The sequence below is a fragment of the Elephas maximus genome, chromosome X (genome assembly GCF_024166365.1).
Source record: "Elephas maximus indicus isolate mEleMax1 chromosome X, mEleMax1 primary haplotype, whole genome shotgun sequence".
Taxonomy (NCBI): Eukaryota; Metazoa; Chordata; class Mammalia; order Proboscidea; family Elephantidae; genus Elephas; species Elephas maximus.
In genome coordinates this window covers 107570227-107586906 of record NC_064846.1, presented here as the reverse complement: position 1 = coordinate 107586906, position 16680 = coordinate 107570227, and the positions used below count along the sequence as shown (strand labels likewise).

The following is a 16680-nucleotide window of genomic DNA, read 5'->3' as shown; positions in this document are numbered from 1 at the left end:
CCCTTTCCTTTTATCTCTTGAGAGATAAAAGGTGGTGTAGGCCACACCCTAAGGAAACTCCCTTTCCATTGGATCAGGGATGTGACTTGGTAAGGGGGTTACAGTCCCACCCTAATCCTCTTTGACATAAAATTACAATCACAAAATGGAGGACAACCACAGAATACTGGGAATCATGGCCTAACCAAGTTGATGCACATATTTTTGGGGGGACATAATTCAATCTATGACAATATATAATTACCTATTTTTGTCATTTCATATAAATGAGACCATATAACATTTGTCCTTTTGTGATTGCCTTATTTCTCTCAGCATATTGTCTTTGACATTCATCCACGTTGCAACATGTATCAGGACTTCATTTTTTTAAGACTGAGTAGTATTCCATTGTATGTATGTACCACATTTTGTTTATCCATTTATCTGTTGATGGGCACTTGGGTTATTTCTACCTTTTTGCTATTGTGAATAATGCTGCAGTGAATATCAATATACATATGTCTGTTCATATCATTACTTTTAGGGCCCTAAGGTATATACATAGGAGTGGAATTGCTGGGTCATATGGTACTTCTATTTCTAATTTTTTGAGGAATTGCCATACTGTTTTCCACAAAGGTTGTACCATTTTACATTCCCACCAACAGTGGATAATGGTTCTGATCTCCCCACATCCTCACCAACATTTATTTTCTGTTTTTTTAATCATTACCATCCTAGCAGGGGTGAGGTGGTATCTCATTGTAGTTTGTAGTTGCATCTCTCTAATGGCCAATAAAGGATCCCTGGTAACTCAACGGTGAAGTGCTCAGCTGCTAACTGAAAGTTTGGCTGTTCAAATCTACCAGCTGTTCTGTGGGAGAAAAGACCTGGCCATCTTCTCCCAAAAAGATAAAAAGAAACTCTTTGCCATCGAGTCAATTCTGACTCATAGTGACCCTATAGGACAGACTAGAACTGCCCCATTGGGTTTCCAAAGCTGTAATCTTTATGGAAGCAGACTGCCACATCGTTCTCCTGTGGAGCAGCCGGTGGGTTCGAACCGCTCACCTTTCAGTTAGCAGCCATACACTTAACCACCACACCACCAAGGCTCCTTCCCATAGAGATTACAGCCTGGGAAACCTTATGGGGCAGTTCTAGTCTGTCCTGTATAGGGTTACTATTAGGAATTGAGGAAACGCTGGTGGCGTAGTGGTTAAGTGCTATGGCTGCTAACCAAAGCATCAGCAGTTTGAATCTGCCAGGTGCTCCTTGGAAACTCTACAGGGCAGCTCTACTCTGTCCTATAGGGTCGCTATGAGTCAGAATCAACTTGATGGCACTGCGGGTTATTAGGAATTGAATTGTGTCCCCCCAAAATATGAGTCAACTTGGCTAGGCCATGATTCCCAGCATTGTGTGGTTGTCCTCCATTTTGTGATCTGATGTAATTTTCCTATGTATTGTGAATCCTAACCTCTATGATGTTAATGAGGCAGAATTAGAGGCAGTTATGTTAATGAGGCAGGACACAGTCTACAGGAGTCAATCTCTTTTGAGATATGAAAGACAGAAGTGAGGGGAGGGACCCCATTACTACCAAGTAAGAAGAGCCAGGAGTGGAAGGCATCCTTTGTACCTGCAATCCTTATGCTGAGAAGCTCCTAGACCAGGGGAAGATTGATGACAAAGACATTCCCCCAGAGCTGAGAGAGAAATAAAGCCTTACCCTTGAGCTGGCACCCTGAATTCGGACTTCCAGCCTCCTAAACTGTGAGAGAATAAATTTCTATTTGTTAAAGCTATGCACCTGTGGTATTTCTATTATAGCAGTACTAGACAGAATTTGGTACCAGGAATGGAGTGCTGTTCTAACAGTTACCTACAATGTTGAAGTGGTTTTGAAACTGAATGGGTAGAGGCTGGAAGAGTTTTAAAGTACCTAATAGTAAAAGCCTGGATTACCTTGAAGAGCCTATTGGTGGGATTATGGACATCAAAGACAAATCTGGTTAGGGCTCAGAAGGAAGTGAGGAGAGCTGTAACACCAGAGATGGCACAAATGCTGAGAAGCAGCAGCTGAGAAATGATAGCAGAAGCAGGAGACTGGTATGAGATGGTGTGGGAGCTAACCCATGGAGTGAGAGAGCTGAGTGCCTTTAGGCAGGAGGCTTCCTGGGAGAGTGGGCTGTCTCCGGGACCTTATTGTTGAAACTAAGCTTGCCGGCCCACAGAGTAAGAGAGCTGAGTGCCTTCCAGCCGAGGTTTACTGGCAGACTGGGGTGCCTCCAGGCACTTATCAGTGGAGCTAAAGAGCTTTGGAACAGTTGCCTAAGCAGGGCAGAAGATGGGCTCTCCCAGGAGGCCTGAGGGGCCGAGGCCCTGAGGTACCAAGAGACCAAGGAACCAGGAAGCAGAAGCTGAAAAGACAAGGAGCACAGGAAGCAGAGCTGCCTTGGTCTCAAAGGATGGGGCCACACCCTCCTGGGTTTCAAAGAGTCAAATTTTTACCAACTTGGTTCCAGAGTGTAGGGCTGCCTTTCACGAGTGTCACCCAGATGGGGATAGATCTGATGCCCAAAGCTGAAGGAGCAGGGCTGTCATGCCCAAGGGACAGGAGAACAGGGCCTGCAGGGGCCAAGGGGATAAGGTCACCACTCAGACGAGGAGAATGGGGCCTCCCAAATCCGAGGGATCAGAGTTGCTGTCCCAGAAGGCCTGGAAGACAGAGTTGAAGCCCTGGGCTGAGGGGCCCCTGCCCAGTCTGGAGGGCAGGGCCATTGCCTAAAAGGTCTCAGGACAGAAGATTATTTTCAAGCCTTGAGAGCTAATGTAACATGTTCTACTGACTTGCTTGGTGCCTGTTATCCTTCTTTCCTTCCGATTTCTCCCATTTGTGGTAGAAATGTCTAGCTCGTGCCTGTTCACCATTATACTTTGGAAGCAGATAACTTGTATTCTAGATTTCACAGATGAAGAGGAATTTTGCCCCAGGATAGAATTTGGACTTGAAGTTGATTTAAGACTTTTGGATGATATGATGGAGTGAAAGTGTTTTACATGTGGCAAGCACATGAATTTGGGGGGGACAAAGTGTAGAATGTTATGGATTGAATTATGTCCCCCCAAAATGTGTGTCAACTTGACTAGGTCATGATTCCCACCATTGTATGGTTGTCCTCCATTTTATGATTTGATGTAATTATCCTATGTGTTGTAAATCCCAACTTTATGATGAGAATGAGGCAGGACACAATCTACAGGATTAGGTTGCATATTGAGTCAATCTCTTTTGAGATATAAAAGAGAGAATTGAGCAGAGATGAGAGGGACCTCATTACCACCAAGCAAGAAGAGCCAGAAGTGGAATGAATCCTTTGGACCTGGAGTCCCTGCACTGAGAAACTCCTAGGCCTGGGGGAAGATCAATGACAAGGAACTTCCCCCAGAGCTGACAGAGAAAGAAAGCCTTCCCCTAGAGCTGACATCCTGAATTCGGACTTCTAGCCTTCTAAACTGTGAGAGAGTAAATTTCTGTTGGTTAAAGCCATCCACTTGTGGTATTTCTGTTACAGAAGCGCTAGATAGCTAAGAGAGTCACTATGAGTCAAAGTCAACTCAACAGTACACAACAACAGCAACAATGACTAATGAGGATAAACATCTTTTGATGTGTTTGGCACTTGGATATCTTCATTGAATTGTCTGTTCATGTCCTTGGCCCATTTTTTTAATTAGATTATTTGTCTTTTTGTTGTTAATTTATAGATGTTTTATATGTATTTTGGACCATAGATGCTTATCGGATATGTAATTTCCAAAGATTTTTCCCTAGTCTGTAGATTGTCTTTTTACTGTTTTGATGAAGACTTTTGATGAACAAAGTATTTAACTTTTATGAGGTCCCAGTTGTCTACCATGTCTTCTGCTCCTCCTGCATTTGTAGTTGTATTTGAGCCAGGCCTAGGATCTTGAGTGAAATTCGAGTGATATTTGGACAGTAAGCATTTAGGATTATCTGTGTCAGAGATCAAAGGATTCCTGGGTCTAATGAAGAGTTGGCAGTTTTGCTGCCAGCCAACCAAGGACAGATAGCTAATGAAAGGGGCAAAATATTTACTACAAAGGGACTGAGAATCTAGGCCAGTGGGTCTCAGGGTCTATTAAAACATAGAGTGTTGGGCTCTACCACATAGTTTCTGATTCTGTGCATCTGGGGTGTTAGGTGCCGTCGAGTCAATTCCAACTCTTAGCGACCCCATGTGTTACAGAATAGATCTGACCCATAGGGTTTTCTTGGCTGTAATCTTTACAAAAGCAGATCAGCAGGTCTTTCTCCCATGGAACCACTGGGTGTGTTTGAACCACTAACCTTTGGTTAGTAGCCGAATGCTTAACCGTTGCATGACCAGGGTGCCTTTGTCTGGGGTACAGCCTGAGAATTTGTATTCCCAGTGAGTTCCCAGGTGATGCCGTGGCTGCTTGTCTAGGGACCACATTTTGAGAATCACTGATTTAAGAGAAATGCCATTGGCCCAGGAAGTGGAAGCCCTGAGCCTTTACCTAGATTTTGTCCCTAAGAAGTGGTTCCCTGAGGAAGTTCCTTCATCTCTCTGAGTCTTAGTTCTCTGATGTGTAAAATGGCAGTAGAATGAACTAAATGAGCTCTAAGGGCCATTCCTGGTCTTAAATACTGTATTTGAATGATAGCTACCATGTATGGAGCCTCTACTCTGTGTTATCCCCTGTACTATGTGCTTTATATGATTTTTGCCCCTTGAATCTTTACCAAAATTGTATAAGGTAGGAACTACTATTATGCCATTATACAGATGAAGTAACTGAGGCTTGACCAGCGTCACACAGAGAAGACCTGGCAGATCCAAGGACTTGAACATATATTGGTCTGGTTCTGGAGCCTATGCTATTACTCACTTAGCTGTATAAGACTCTCTAAAAACCTTGAGGTCTTGTCTCTGTGCCCACTCCTCTCTACGTTGTAGATGGAGAACACCATCAAACAGTCTGAGAATGACCTAAATAAGCTGCTAGAGTCTACCCGACGGTTGCATGATGAGTATAAGCCGCTGAAGGAACATGTGGATGCCCTGCGTATGACCCTGGGCCTGCAGAGGCTCCCTGACCTGTGTGAAGAGGAGGAGAAGCTCTCCTTGGAGTAAGATATCTGCCTCTTGTCCTTGCAGCACACACACACACGCACACACACACACACACACACACAGAAGTGTGAATACACATACAGAGACTGGCCTGAAAGTCAGGATACCTGGTCCTAGCCCTAGTTCTGTCAGTGGATGACTCATTGCATGACCTTGGGCAAATCTCTATGCTGGTCTGTTACACCAGAAAAAGGATGATTAGACTAGAATTACTAGATTTTTAAAAAATTCTTTGTGTGATTTTGGCAACCTCTGATAATGTCCGTGACTCTTAAGAGGTCACTTTCCAAGTTGAGGTCTAGAAGGGATGCCCATAAACCTTTGAGCTGAGCTTTTGTGGTCTCTAGGGGCCAGATCGGAACATCATCTTATGACCCCCAGAGTTAAGATCTAGGCCCACCTTACAGAGAGACAAAGTTCAGCTCATTAAGAAGGAAGTGCTTCTTAAAGGTAGAGCAGGCTACTTGTGGAGGTGGTGAGCTTCCTATTACTAAAGGTATGTCAGCAGAGGCCTGAGGACACCTAAATAGGAATAAATGCAAAAGAGATCAAAGCATGGGATGGATGGTAGGACTGAATGCCCTTTAAGGACCTTGCTATCTCTGGGGTTTCTTGATCTCCTGGGTCTGTCAGAAACGAGGAGCAGGAGGATTACCCTTTCCAGCAAACAGTGGGCCTGGTACCAAAGGCAAAGAGCCTTGTGTTGAGAGTACGGGAACTTTCTGTACTGAACTACAACCCAGCTCTTGGTTCTGTGGCAAGGAGTCCTTAAGAGGGGCAAAGTTCTCCTTCCTTTCAGAATGATCTAGCCAATATCTCTCATATCCAAAGTTACTTTGAGAAGCAGAAGGCAGAGTGGCAGACGGAGCCTCAGGAGCCCCCAATCCCTGAGTCCCTGGCCGCTGCAGCTGCCGCCGCTCAACAACTCCAAGTGGCTAGGAAGCAGGACACTCGCCAGACAGCCACCTTCAGACAGCAGCCTCCACCTATGAAGGTGAGTGAGCTGGACATGGGGGTGTGGAAGCAGGCCCATGGAAGGCTGTGTCTGGGGCTTTGGCCTTACTAATTTTGGGTCTTCGTAAAACAGCCTTTGCTTGGAACACAGTGGAAGGGGTGGCATAAGTGTGCTGTGGTTGACGCACCAGTTTTTTTGCTCTGCACCCCCAGAGGGGTTAGAATGCTGGGAGATCGGCAGCCCCAACTACAGTATAATTTTCAAAAAGTTAAAAACATGACTCGTACAATTTATAGTGAGCATGCCCTAGTGGCATAGTGGTTAAGAGTTTGGCTGCTAACCAAAAGGTCAGAAGTTCGAATCCACCAGGCGCTCCTCGGAAACCCTGTGGGGCAGTTCTGCTCTGTCCTATAGGGTCGCTATGAGTTGGAATCAACTTGACAGCAGTGGGTTTGGTTTGGTTTTTGGTTTATGTGTCATTAATGAGGGAATCAGCAGGATAACAAAGGTGACTCCAAGAGCATTTGAGGAACAGATATTTATATAGACAGGAAAGAAAAGGAATGCTGAAATAAGTTTCCAAAGGTAGGTACAGAACTAGTTAATATCCTTAACCAGTTGTCATCAAGTCAATTTTGACTCATGATGACCCCATGTTTTTCAGAGTAGAACTGTATTCCATAGGGTTTTCAATGGTCGACCTTTTTGGAAGTAAATCATCAGGCCTTTCTTCCTAGTCGCTTCTGGGTGGTCTTGAACCTCCAACTTTTCAGTTAGCAGCCTAGCCTGTTAACCATTTGTACCACCCAGGGATTCTAGTTAATGTCCTATAGGCAATAAATCTTTAACCTTTGTGGTTATCTGTTCTTCCAAACAGAAATAATTTGCATCTCTACTGGCAGTTTATCAATGTAACTTTACAGAATCTGGGCCTTTGATAGTTAATAACCAAACAAAGGGATATTCTCCTAGAGCAGAGCCCTCGGGCTGAGTCTGATCTGCTCCCTGATTTTGTAAATAAAGTTTAATTGATACATATCCATGCCCATTTGTTTAAGTATTGTCTGTGGCTTCTTTCACATAAAATGGTAGAGTTGAATAGTTGTGTCAAAGTCCATATGACCCACAAAGGCCATATGTCCCACAAAGTCTAAAATCCTTACTCAGTTGCTCTTTACAGAAAAAATTTGCTGATCCCTATCCTAGAGAATTAAATAATTCTTGGGTGGGCCTGTTAGACAATGTTCCAGTGTAATGCTGCATGGATATTCAATCCTTGTTTTGCCTTATTTCCAAGTTTCAGATACTTTTTCTTAATGCCCTCTCTAACCTGGGTTATATCCCTCACTCCCTTCTTCTGTGCCCCCCAAGAGCACTGATCTCCCTCCTTGAGTCTCACCCAATGATTGTTCCTCCCTCCTAATGGGAAATCACAATTGCTGCCTGGGCACCCGCGCTTAGCCATAGCCTAGAAGAATCTAATCACTAACTTTCTTTGTCCTGTACCTCCCACCAGGCCTGCTTGTCATGTCACCAGCAAATTCACCGAAATGCACCAATATGCCCTCTGTGCAAAGCTAAGAGTCGGTCCCGGAACCCCAAAAAGCCCAAACGGAAGCAAGATGAATGAAGAAAGGAAGAGCATGTGGAGCTCTGCAGCTCATAACCCTTCCTGTTGGCCAGAGTGATTGATGTCCTGATGTGAAACAACCCTTTCCCACTCCCACTAAGTCTCCTATTTAATGCGATGGAAGCACAACCCCTCTCTTACTTTGTTCTTGTTTCTTTCTGCTGCTGGGATTTCTGGTTTAACAAGAGATGTGGTTTGGATGCTAATGAGTGTGTCCAATGATCCCTTCTCTCCCATTGTCATCTCAACCTCTCCCCTTGTTTGGAGCTGAGGGAGGGACAGAAGACCCAAATGTGACTCTCTTGTGCCTGAGGCCTGGGGCCTACGAAGCTGTACATTCTGAGGGCTGATGGAGGCCCATATCTTGTTTCAGGTGAAGGCCCCAGTGTGCCCCCTCCCTGTATTTTTCTCTCAGGCTCTGAAGGAACTTACTGTTGGACTTCCCAACAGGCTTGGTGCATATATCTCCCCCATCTTCATCTCATCCTTAAAGTCCAGAGGTATCTTAGACAAGCCTTCCTTTTCATAATCATTTAGGATGCCTGGTTGCTATTCTAAAGTGTCCCCCCTCCCAGTTCCTTGGATATGTGAAAGTTCTTAGGCACAGGCTGTGTGGCTAGGGATCCTGGAATCTCTGGGCCTTTTCCCCATACTTCCAGTCTTTGCAAATCAGTGATAGAAGTTCCCCACAGTGAATTTGGGAAACCAAACTTACTCCACAAGTTCTGCCTAACTCAGCAGTCACTGGGGCTGAGGGGTCTGCTGTAGGGGCTGTCTTAGGCTGAGAGGGGCCCCAGGTTAACATCCATGCTGGCTTTTGTTAAAACTATTACTCTGGCACCTACTTAGTGGTATATCCTAGCAGGGGGAGGAATGCGTTAGGATTCAAGTGAGTGCCAATTACTTTACACATGCACTTGAGTGGGACTTCCTCTCCATTCATCCTGCTTCTATAAGGCAGCCTTAGTTCAGGATAGCTGCTGGCCACCCCTTTTCTGTGGATTGTACAGGTGGTCTTGGTGCTGTGCCTTCCTTCCCAAAAGAAAAGGCACTGGGCTTCCCAAGCTCCACAGCTCTACTGTCTGCAAATCCATGTCTCTAGTCAAGTCACTTTCAGACTTCAGGGGCAGGAATGAAGCCTGGCTGACTGAAAAAGTTTTAGCCCCAAATCTTAGTCCCTGGCTGGAGAGGGAGGTGGACTTTTTTTCCCTTTCTTCCTTAACTGTAGTTTTCAGTTTCCGCAATGTCTGTGTGTTCACAATATAAAAGATTCCTCTGCTCTTTGAAGGCAAATGTGTGATGTCTGTACAAATCCTTTTAAATAAACTTTTGTTTATTGGAGTAAATGCTGACTGAGTACCTACTATGTACTAGGCAATACAAAAGATGTAATGCCATTTACCCCTGATAGGTAGCTCTTCTTCACTCAATTCACTTCATCTTACAAATGAGGAAACCAGGCACACCACAGCACAGTAATTTACCCAATTATTACAATAATTTCCATTTATCTAGCACCTGTTCTGTACCAGGTCTATATGCAAGGTGCTTGTGATGGTTAATATTGTGTGTCAGCTTTGCTGGGCCATGATTCTCAGTATTTGTATGTGATCACTCCCATGATGGAATCTTCTCTGAGTAGCCAATCAGTTGAAAGGAAGCTTCCTTAGGGGTGTGGCCTGCATCTGAATATAAGCAGATGTTCTGGCTTTTTGCTCTCTCTGGCTTCTGCGGCTGCCTCCTGTTCATCTGACCTCCGGCCGTTGGGACTTGAGCTGTCAGCTTATCTGCAGATCTTGGGATTCGTTGATCTTCACAGCCTGTGAGCAAGAGCCCTGCTCTCCGACCTGCTGATCTTGGGTTCACCAGCCCCTGCAGCTATGTGAATCGAGAGAAGCCTCTATCCTGATACACGGACTTGGGATGTTCCAGCCTATACAATCTTGTGAGCCATTTCCTTGATATAAATCTCTCTATACATGTATATACACATTTTACCAGTTTTACTTCTCTAGAGAACCCAGCCTAAGACATTTGGTACTGAGAGTGGGTCTAGAGGAGCAAAATTGAAAGGATGAATTTTCTAAATTAGTTCTCAAGTCTGGTTAGTCTTAAAGATGTTGATGTCTCTGCTTCTAGCAGTGAAGAGGGCATTACTAATCCATGACGTGAGGTGGTGATAGAATTATGGAAAATATCACCACGAGTAGATCAGGTATTGGTGAAAGGTGAGGCTCTGGGTGAACACATGTGTGATATCTTTCTACAGTTTTGTCAGAATGAGAATAATAAGGAAGCTGGTTGGTTGGTCCTACTTTCACTAGACAAACTAATGAAAGAAATAGATGTACTCAGGGATTCAGAGCCAAAGCTCAAGTGCCACATAAATGACCTTAAGGCTTCCACTCATGCTTTGAAAGAAAGCCTTATTTCTTGTAGTAACAGAGCTGAAATTGCTGAAAACCAAACCCAGAGCTTTATTGTAAAAGTGGCTGAATTACAACCCCAGCTCAATTGCAAACCTTGAGAGGTATCTGAAGTTAAACTTAGGGCATTGACTGGGAAGAAAAGGGGTCCTGAAACTCGGGATGGAGACATATGGGCAGATAATCAGGAAGCTGGAGACACTGAGCTCCTAAATTCCATTGAATCACTCCTGCCAGCAGAACCACTCCCATCTGAAGAGATTACTTCATGTTTGTCTGCTAAACCACCCTGCCCAGAGAAACCATTAGCCCCTCCATTAGATAATATCTAATGATATTAGCCCTAGCCCAGCTGTCTCTAAAGATCCCTTGCCTGAGTCATTGCCAGGGGCATCGCCTGAGGCAAGTGCTTTACAAGACAATGCTGAATGTTCTCAAAACAGTTCCACCCTACTAATTCTGGCTTCTAGACCTATAACTGGACTTAAGTCCCAGCGAGCCCCAAAAGGTGAAGTACAAAGTGTGACCCAGGAGGAGGTATGCTGCACTCTAAAAGAACTGCTTGATTTTTCTAACATGTACAAACAGAAACCTGCAGGATATGTGTGGGAATGACTATTAAGGGTGTGGGATAATGGTGCAAGGAACATAATAATAGATCAGTATGAGTTTATTGATATGCGTCCACTAAGCACAGATTCTTCATTCAGTGTTTCAGCTTGAGAAGTTAGGAAAGAATCTAATAGTTTATTTGGTTGGGTTGCTGAAGTGTGGATTATGAAGTGGCCTACACTAAATCAAGTCCAGGTACCAGACCTGTCTTGGTATACTGTAGAAGAAGGTATCCAAAGGCCTAGGGAAATTGGCATGCTAGAGTGGATTTATCAGGTTAGACTCACAGACCCACACATGGAGTGCCCAGAGGACACACCTTTTACCACAACTGTGAGGGACAAATTTGTGAAGGGAGCTCCAGCATCCTTGAAGACTGCCGTGATTGCTATTTTATGTAAATCAGGTTTAACAGTGGGAACTGCCCTAACTGAATTAAGACACCTAACTGCAATGGGGCTGATTGGACTCCATAGTAGTAGGGGCCAAATGGCTGTACTCAGTTGACAAAGACAAGGTGGGCGTGGTTACAGTAATGGAGAGTGGAGTCAAAACAGTAATCAAAATAGTCTGATTCGGATGGACTTATGGCATTGGCTACTTAGTTATGGTGTCCCTAAGGGTGAAATACATACTAAATCTACTAAATATTTACTTGGTCTGTACAAATGGATGAATTCTGGGTTAGGTGAACAGCAGTCTAACTTGCTTCACCAGAATAAGAGTCACGGTCCCCCAATCAGTTCCCAGATTTGAGTGAGTTTAAACACCCAGCACCCCTTGAATAGTAGGTTAAGAGCAAAGCCATGACAGGGGCCCAGGCTCCCCAGTCAGGGAATCACCCAGTCAGGGGCTGTCTTCACATTCTTGACACAATGAATAGTATACCTTCTTTGTGCCTGACTCTTACACTGAGGGTAGGAGCTCACTCTGTGGAGGAAGGACAGGTGATTTTATCAGTTCTGCTCTTGAAGTCCAGTTTCCTGTTATTATGTCCTCAGCTTTCCCATAGCAATGATAGCATCTTGGCAGTTATCAACATCTCCCATGGTGAACTCAGGGAAGCCCGTTAACTCAGGGTCATATGCCCTTAGGTTAGTTACTTACCCTCTCTGAGCCTCTGTTGTCTCACTTGTGAAACAGGATAGTAATAGTCCTTTCTTCATGGCATTGTTGGAAAGATTAAATGAGTTAATATATAGAGAGTGCCTATAACAACTCTTGACAAACATTCAATAAATGATAAGTATGAGGAAGATGATGTTGATGATGATGACTGGCTTCCTGAGAAGCCAAAGATGATAATAATGATGATGAAGGCTTACTGAGAATTTAGTGCGCAAAAAAATCAGGGTACAACAGATAAGGGGTTGCCTCTGTGCAGGGCATTACACAGAGGTAAAGCTGACAGCTAAGAGTCATGATGAACTTCCTGAAGCTTGATGAGATTCAGGCTTTGCTGCCAGCAGCCACTGAGTCTGTTTAAAAAAAAAACTAGTGTTTGTTTAATGGCTATAAAAGACACAGTTCCCTACTGAGAAGCCTCTTTCTATCATATTCTCTTCTGCTTGTGGCTGGGGAAGGAAGACCATCCTTAAACAAACACTCTCCATTGGTGGTCTAGGCGCACATGCACTTCAGTTGTTTCCGTACTACATAGTACAGGGAAATGACATTGACCCAGGAGTCAGTTGTTCTCGAGTTCAAATCCCAGAGCTTCTATTTACTTACAGTACATTCTTGGGCAAGTTATCAAACTTCTCTGAACTGTGGTTTCCTCATGTGTAAAATGGAGATAACACCTGCTGTGTGGGGTTGCAGTGAAATTTTAAAAGACTAAGGGAAAGATGGAAGCCCTGGTGGCATAGTGGTTAAAAGCTACATCTGCTAACCAAAAGGTCTGCAGTTGGAATCCATCAGGCGCTCCTTGGAAAACATATGGGGCAGTTCTTTTCTGTCCTATAGGGTCACTGTGAGTCAGAATTGACTTGATGGCAACAGGTTTTTTTGGCTTTTGGTTTTTAAGGGAAGGATCACCATTTACTAGGTTTTTATATTGTGGTAGGCATTGTGTTAAGAGCTTTCACATACAAAAGTCGCTGGGTTACTAACATCTGACTTACAGACAACTCATACCTGTAATGTTATGTAAATTTGCCCTCACTTTGAAAGGATTGAACCAACCCCTAACTCCCCAACAAATTCTTCATCACAATCACCTTCACTTGCTGCTTATGCAGCTTTTAAATCATTGAAAAGGCTTCGAGCCTTTTCTTGGACTAAAAAGTGAGGCTAAATAAGAACCATATGCACCTGTTTAACTTACCTACAAATTATACTTGAAGACACACTTAGGAGTGGATTTTGTTTGTAACAAGGGGACTGCCTGTACTTTATCATATATGGGAGACAGCGTAGTGTAGTGGCTAAGAGCATGGATCTAAAGATAGTCTGAATGCAAATCTCAGCTCTGCCATTTGCTAATTGTGTGAACTTGGGTGGGTTCATTAACTTGCCAAAGCCTCAATACTCCTGTCTATAAAATGGGGATAACAGTACTTACCTCATTGGATTGTTATAAGGATTAAATGAGTTGACATTTATGAAGTGCGCACAGCAAGCACTACTTGAGTGTTTAAAAAACAAGTAAATAAATAAAATCTTCCTACCAATACTGCATGTAATCATCTTAGAGACAAGAAAAATGAGGATAGAAGAGGTCAAGTGCCTTCAAATTTGGGTATGTCTGACTCTACTATACCATAAAAGTACCTAGAGCAGTACCTGGCACCCAGTGGATCCTCAAAAATATTTTATTCTTTTCTTCTCGACTCGGAGCTTGAAGGTTTGTAAGAATCTTGTCTTGCTCAAGATTGCAGCCATTGGAAGGAGGAAACTGAGTGTCATGGTTTGAATTATGCCCCCCCAAAAATGTGTATCAATTTGGCTGGGCCATGATTTAGAGTATTGTGTGGTTGTCCTCCATTTTGTGATTGTAATTTTATGTTAAAGAGGATTAGGGTAGGATTGTAATACCCATACCCAGGTCACATTCCTGGTCCAATATAAAGAGAGTTTTCCCTGGGATGTGGTCTCTATTACCTTTTTTTTTTAATAAGTTTTATTATACTTTCAGTCAGAGTTTACAAATCAAGTCAGTCACATATAAGCTTATATAAACCTTACTCCATAGTCCCACTTACTCTCCCCCTAATGAGTCACCCCGCTCCCTCCTTCCAGTCTCTCCTTTCGTGACAATTTTGCCAGTTTCTAACCCTCTCTACCCTACTATCTCCCTTCCAGACAGGAGATGACAATACAGTCTCAAGTGTCCACCTGATACAAGTAGCTCACTCTTCGTCAGCATCTCTCTCCAACACATGGTCCAGTCCCTTCCACGTCTAATGAGTTGTCTTCGGGAATGGTTCCTGTCCTGGGCCAACAGAAGGTTTGGGGACCATGACTGCCGGAATTCCGCTAGTCTCAGTCAGACCATTAAGTCTGGTCTTTTTATGAGAATTTGGGGTCTGCATCCCACTGATCTCCTGCTCCCTTAGGGGTTCTCTGTTGTGCTCCCTGTCAGGGCAGTCATCAGTTGTGGCCGGGCACCATCTAGTTCTTCTGGTCTCAGGATGATGTAAGTCTCTGGTTCATGTGGCCCTTTCTGTCTCTTGGGCTCATAGTTATCATGTGACCGTGGTGTGTTCTCCATTCTCCTTTGCTCCAGGTGGGTTGAGACCAATTGATGCATCTTAGATGGCCGCTTGTTAGCATTTAAGACCCCAGACGCCACATTTCAAAGTGGGATGCAGAATGTTTTCATAATAGAATTATTTCGCCAATTGACTTAGAAGTCCCCTGAAGCCATAGACCCCAAACCCCCGCCCTTGCTCCGCTGACCTTTGAAGCATTCAGTTTATCCCGGAAACTTCTTTGCTTTTGGTCCAGTCCAGTTGAGCTGACCTTCCCTGTATTGAGTATTGTCCTTCCCTTCACCTAAAGTAGTTCTTATCTACTAACTAATCAGTAAATAACCCTCTCCCACCCTCCCTCCCTCCCCCACTCATAACCACAAAAGTATGTGTTCTTCTCACTTTATACTATTTCTCAAGATCTTATAATAGTGGTCTTATACAATATTTGTCCTTTTGCCTCTGACTAATTTCACTCAGCATAATGACTTCCAGGTTCCTCCATATTATGAAATGTTTCACAGATTCGTCACTGTTCTTTATCGATGCGTAGTATTCCACTGTGTGAATATACCACAATTTATTTACCCATTTGTCCGTTGATGGACACTTTGGTTGCTTCCAGCTTTTTGCTATTGTGTACAGAGCTGCAATAAACATGGGGGTGGATATATCTGTTCGTGTAAAGGCTCTTATTTCTCTAGGGTATATTCCGAGGAGTGGGATTTCTGGGTTGTATGGTAGTTCTATTTCTAACTTTTTAAGAAAACGCCAGATAGATTTCCAAAGTGGTTGTAACATTTTACATTCCCACCAGCAGTGTATAAGAGTTCCAATCTCTCCGCAGCCTCTCCAATATTTATTATTTTGTGGTTTTTGGATTAATGCCAGCCTTGTTGGAGTGAGATGGAATCTCATCGTAGTTTTAATTTGCATTTCTCTAATGGCTAATGATCCAGAGCATTTTCTCATGTATCTGTTAGCTGCCTGAATATCTTCTTTAGTGAAATGTGTGTTCATATCCTTTGCCCACTTCTTGATTGGGTTGTTTGTCTTTTTGTGGTTGAGTTTTAACAGAATCGTGTAGATTTTAGAGATCAGGCGCTGGTTGGAGATGTGATAGCTGAAAATTCTTTCCCAATCTGTAGGTGGTCTTTTTACTCTTTTGGTGAAGTCTTTAGATGAGCATAGGTGTTTGATTTTTAGGAGTTCCCAGTTATCTGGTTTCTCTTCATCATTTTTGGTAATGTTTTGTATTCTGTTTATGCCTTGTATTAGGGCTCCTAACGTTGTCCCCATTTTTTCTTCCATTATCTTTATCGTTTTAGTCTTTACATTTAGGTCTTTGATCCACTTGGAGTTAGTTTTTGTGCATGGTGTGAGGTATGGGTCCTGATTCATTTTTTGCAAACGGATATCCAGTTATGCCAGCACCATTTGTTAAAAAGACTATCTTTTCCCCCAATTAACTGACACTGGGCCTTTGTCAAATATCACCTGCTCATATGTGGATGGATTTATATCTGGGTTCTCAGTTCTGTTCCATTGATCTATGTGCCTGTTGTTGTACCAGTACCAGGCTGTTTTGACTACTGTGGCTGTATAATATGTTCTAAAATCAGGTAGATTGAGGCCTCCCACTTTCTTCTTCTTTTTCAGTAATGCTTTACTTATCTGAGGCTTCTTTCCCTTCCATATGAAGTTGGTGATTTGTTTCTCCATCACATTAAAAAATGTCATTGGAATTTGGATCGCAAGTGCATTGTATGCATAGATGGCTTTTGATAGAATAGACATTTTTACTATGTTAAGTCTTCCTATCCATGAGCAAGGTATGTTTTTCCACTTATGTAGGTCCTTTTTAGTTTCTTGCACTAGTACTTTTTAGTTTTCTTTGTATAGGTCTTTTACATCTTTGGTAAGATTTATTCCTAAGTATTTTATCTTCTTGGGGGCTACTGTGAATGGTATTGATTTGGTGATTTCCTCTTCGATGTTCTTTTTGTTGATGTAGAGGAATCCAAGTGATTTTTGTATGTTTATCTTGTAACCTGAGACTCTGCCAAACTCTTTTATTAGTTTCAGTAGTTTTCTGGAGGATTCCTTAGGGTTTTCTGTGTATAAGATCATGTCATCTGCAAATAGAGATAATTTTACTTCCTCCTTGCCAATCCGGATGCCCTTTATTTCTTTGTCTAGC

General features: G+C 43.2%; 1 protein-coding gene across 2 annotated transcripts in view; it reads left to right on the top strand.

Moving 5' to 3' along the window:
- The window catches only part of ZC4H2 (zinc finger C4H2-type containing), a 64593-nt gene extending 52620 nt beyond the window's left edge, over positions 1 to 11973 (top strand). Inside the window, exons 3-5 of one of the 2 annotated variants that reach the window (XM_049873000.1) lie at positions 4989 to 5161; positions 5997 to 6159; positions 7637 to 11973. In XM_049873000.1, the coding sequence (XP_049728957.1) occupies positions 4989 to 5161; positions 5997 to 6159; positions 7637 to 7750 (450 nt within the window). In that variant the 3' untranslated portion in view covers positions 7751 to 11973. The remainder of the gene's footprint in view (positions 1 to 4988; positions 5162 to 5996; positions 6160 to 7636) is intronic. The other variant, XM_049873001.1, reaches the window with a different exon arrangement.
- Positions 11974 to 16680: the final 4707 nt, after the last annotated feature.